At 59.0% G+C, this 4,135-nt stretch overlaps 1 protein-coding gene across 3 annotated transcripts in view; it reads right to left on the bottom strand.

Moving 5' to 3' along the window:
* Positions 1–726: 726 nt before the first annotated feature.
* The window catches only part of CAPN11 (calpain 11), a 44,889-nt gene continuing 41,480 nt past the window's right edge, over positions 727–4,135 (bottom strand). For 2 of the 3 annotated variants that reach the window (XM_006149049.2, XM_006149050.2), the window contains exons 14-22: positions 4,012–4,051; positions 3,853–3,918; positions 3,715–3,772; positions 3,541–3,605; positions 3,202–3,270; positions 2,404–2,482; positions 2,198–2,314; positions 1,457–1,515; positions 918–1,372 (exon numbers count right to left, since the gene is read on the bottom strand). In XM_006149049.2, coding sequence (XP_006149111.1) covers positions 1,346–1,372; positions 1,457–1,515; positions 2,198–2,314; positions 2,404–2,482; positions 3,202–3,270; positions 3,541–3,605; positions 3,715–3,772; positions 3,853–3,918; positions 4,012–4,051 — 580 coding nt within the window. In that variant the 3' untranslated portion in view covers positions 918–1,345. Of the gene's footprint in view, positions 1,373–1,456; positions 1,516–2,197; positions 2,315–2,403; positions 2,483–3,201; positions 3,271–3,540; positions 3,606–3,714; positions 3,773–3,852; positions 3,919–4,011; positions 4,052–4,135 lie in introns of all 3 variants that reach the window. The other variant, XM_006149051.3, reaches the window with a different exon arrangement.

Raw genomic sequence — 4,135 nt, 5'->3', positions numbered from 1 at the left:
GAGAGATGTGGATGGGCAGAAGTGCGGCTCAGGGGCTGGCGTGGTGGCCTTGGTCCTCCCACTTCCGCAGCAGGCTGGGGCCGGGGTGGGGGAGACATGGGGGCAGACTCCAAGGTCAAGAACCAAAGACCCATCCCTTGGTCCCTCCATAAGCAGCACTCTTCTTTTATTCGTTATTCTTTTTCTTTTTCTTTTTTTTTTAGTTTTGCTAGAGGGCATGTGTGCTGGTCAGAGACAGAGAGAGAGAGGGAGAGAGAGAGAGGGAAAGTGAGAAATCACCTCCCAGGGGGAAAGGCCCCACAGCAATCCCATCTCCTCCACGCTCCTCTAGGGATTTTGTACCTGCACACACGCCCGGTTGGCCATGCGGGATCCAGGCCTTACCCTCCAAGCCACCAGCTGGCCCCAGGCAGCAACTTTCTGACAACAGTGGTAAGGATTTGAACCTGAACTCCTTCAAGGCAGGCCTGAGCCCACCTGTCGCCACAGTCCTCGCCTCTCACAGATGGGCCTGTTCATTTCTGCTGGCTGCTGCGAGTATTGGATTTGTGATCTTCAAGCCCCTACAGAGCCACCTTTGGGGACCCCGGCTTGAGGGAGGGGATGAGAGCCGAGGCCCAGGGTCCTGCGGCCCCTAACTTTGCCAGCCACAGTCCCAGCCTTGCTGACAGCTGTCCCAGGACATGGCACACTGCGCTCCTTCCCCGGAGGGACTGCTGAGCGCTCAGTGTCCTGGCACTGCCCTGGTGCCAATGTGTCTCCTAGTCACATGGCAGCCGCAAATTCCTCCACGCGCCCTGGAGGTGGGGTGGTATCACTCTGCCTGAGAGTGACTGAAGCCCCTCTGGGGTGCAGAGGAAGTGACTTCCATCCCCGCCAGTCTTTCCCTGGCCTGGAAACACAGACAGGAAGCCAATGGTACGTGCTGTTTATTACAGGAGCGTCAGCACTGGAGGGAGAGGAGAGAGGCCATGCCAGGGGGTGCTCAGCAGGCAGGTGCGAGCAGGACAGAAGGCTGGGGGTACCAAGTGGCTACAAGCCCTGTCCCTCTTCTTGGCCTACCCAGCCAGGGGCCACCCAGGAAGCATCTCTTAATCACTATGATAGACTTAGAGACAGACCGTGGAGTGCACCCGGCCAGCAGAGGCCTGGCTGGGGAAAACGATAAGCCCTCCGAGCTGGGAAGGCGGCCATAGAGGTCCCTCTACTGAGTGCACATGGCATTTAGGGCCCAGGCACGGCCATCTGGAGCCCATCCCATCAGCAGAGACCGGAGAAGTGAGGGCTACAGGGGCACCCCGCCCTCCATGGCAGGGTGGCAGGGAGCCAGGCTCCTGTGGTGCCTCTATCCCCACATGATTATCTGCAGCCACTGGGTGGGGAGAAGAGGCAGATCAGGCTGGGGAGAGGTGGGGGGCAGGGACACACCCCATCCCTGCCCACCCCTCCCATGTACCTGTTCCATGTTCAAGCGAATATGGCCGGTATTCTCGGGGTCCTTGGTCAGAAAGAATGCTGTTTTGGGGTGGAGGTGGGGGAAAAAGGATGAGACCTGTCAATAGTTGGAAAGACACCCCCCACTAAGCAGGGTGTCAGGAAGGGAGTAAGAAGTTGCTCCTTGGTGCTCTCCAGAAAAATCTCCCAGCCCAGCCGAGAATTAATTAACAACTCGTAGGGACCAGAAGATGGCGTAACAGTTACGTCTCCGGACTCCCACATACATAGCCCATTGCAGTTCGAGTCCCAGACCCGGCAGCTTAAAACTCACGCTGGGCACGTGCACGTGCATACCCAAGATCCAGAGAGGAGAATGGAGGAGAAGGGATTGCGGTGTGGCCATCCCCTCTAGGGGGCTGATTTCTTGCTTTCTCCCTCTCTGTCTCTCTGGCGAGCGCACGCTGCCTATAGCAAAAATCTCTCTCTCAAAAAAAAAAAAAAAAATTGACGCGTCAAATAGCCTAGCTAGGAGTCAGTCTGTGTTCTGGGCACTTTCACAGGCAGACTTGTGCTATGAGGGCAGTGTTATTATCACCATATTTCACAGGGGAGGGGACAGAGGCAAAGAGAAAGTGACACACTCCAGTCGCAGGGCCAGGGGCTGGGACCAGAGCCCAGCTCAGAGTGGTTCTGGAGCAGGGCTCCTTGGGGCGGCCCTACTCAGCTGGGGGTAGGGGGAGCGGGCAGGCGCCTGACTCACTGAACATGGCCTTCAGCCTCAGGAAACAGGTGACGAAGCTGTCGAAGTCAATGATCATGTCATCGTCTGCATAGCGGGCCACCAGCACCTGCATCACCTTGTTGTTCACCTTGATGCCTGGGACAGAGAGGAGCGCCGAGGGGAGAACCCAGGCCCCGGCCATTGCCTTCCCCTCTCTGGCCCAAGCCCTCTCCGGACCCCGCCACCTGCTTTCTCGATGGCCAAGCGCATCTCATAGGAGTTCAAGGAGCCCGAGTGGTCCTGGTCGCTCTCGCGGAAGATGTCCTGGGGGAGCAGACAGACGGGGGAGGGCTGTGTGGGGGGCGCCGCGGGTGAAAGACGATACACCTCAATGCGGTCGGGGTCAGCTCGGGGCAGCTGCCCGAGGCCTCAGACCCTGGCCGGCTCCGCGAGCTCCCCCGGTCCCTGTCATGCAGTGACTGAGGGCTCCCACATAGCACGGCTGCGGGTACCCTGTCCAGGGCTCTCCCAGCGCATCCTGTGACTGGCGGGGTCCTGGGCTATTCCAGTTGTTAAATATTTTGAGTAGCTAATACACCAGGCCTCTACAGACCCTTTCCTCTTATGGTCTTTTCTTTCTTCTTTTACTTTTTAAAGTTTGCTCTAGGAGAGGGTGTGTGTGCCTGCTGAAAAGAGGCAGAGCAAGAGAGGGAAAGTGAGAAATCACCTCCCAAGGGGATGGCCATGCCCCAACCCCTTCTCCTCCATTTGCCCCCAGGACCTTGGGCACACGCGCCCACTGTGTTCCTCAAACCACTGGGGCCAGGACTCACATCATGAAGTCGGCCACGTGGGATCCAGCCGCCTTAACCGCCAGGCCACCGGCTGGCCTATGGGTCTTGTCCGTGTGTGTGTGTGTGTGTGTGTGTGTGTGTGTGCGCGCGTGTGTAGCTGGGGGCTCCAGTTGCCATTTCACCCTGACTAATCCCTCCCGAGACCCTCCTCTCCTCAGCCCTGCAGACTGTCCCTCCGGTGCCCTTTACCGTCCACTTCTTGATTTTTTTCCACAGGATCTGGAACTCCAGAAGCCCCAGCTTGCCAGAGCCGTCTCTCTGGGGGGTGGTCAAGGATAGCAGAGGAGGGAGTGAAAGGGACATCCTGGCGGTGGGACAGCAGAGGACCCACCGAGGGGGTATGCGAGACCCAGGGTCTCGGCATGGAAACCACCAGGAGAACCGGCATTTGGCCAGCCCAGGGTCTAATCCCATCAGGAAGGAGGGGATGGCTGGCCAGGGAGGTGGCCCTACCTGGGCCAGGCTTAGGGGGAGGGGGACAGGGGCAGGAGAGCCCCGGACGGGACTGCCCACTGGACAAGAAGATACATCCATGAGGTTGACCATACAGCGGCAAGCGTCCAGGCCGAAGCCCTTGGTTTTGAGGTGCTTGACTGTGAGGACAGGAGGGGCAGGAAGGAGAGACGGAGGAGGAGGAGCTGTGGGGAGAGAGTGGTCGGGGGCGTGGTGCGGGGCAACGTGAAGCACGGTGGAAGGACTCACGTTTGACGACCATCCTGTTGAGCAGCCTTTGGAGGTCATACATGCCGACCTCCTTGTCCTAGGGGGAGGACCGTAAGCCCCTGCTCCGGCCCTCACCCCCCATCACCACCCTTCAGCCCCCAGCCCGCCCCGCCTCACCTTTCCTGCAACTATCTCAAATAGGTGTATGAAGTCCTGGTCCATGTCGTTCTCAGAGAAGGTCTCCTGGGGGGAAAGGGAGTGGGAAAGGGACCCCATCGCAAGCTTCCTTCACAGCCCAGGGCTGCTTCCCACCCCCACCCCGTAACCTCCCCTCACCTCTTGGAGTTGCTCAGCATAGTTGATGTTATCCAGTTCCCTGGGCAAAAATGTTTGAAGGCGTGGGGATTACCAGGGAGGGGTACAGGGTTCAGTGGGGGGGGTGTCCAGGGGAGGGGGTACA

The sequence above is a fragment of the Tupaia chinensis genome, unplaced genomic scaffold (assembly GCF_000334495.1).
Source record: "Tupaia chinensis unplaced genomic scaffold, TupChi_1.0 Scaffold000252_1, whole genome shotgun sequence".
Classification (NCBI taxonomy): Eukaryota; Metazoa; Chordata; class Mammalia; order Scandentia; family Tupaiidae; genus Tupaia; species Tupaia belangeri.
Note: the sequence above shows the minus strand (reverse complement) of the source record. Positions and strands in the feature narration are given on the sequence as shown.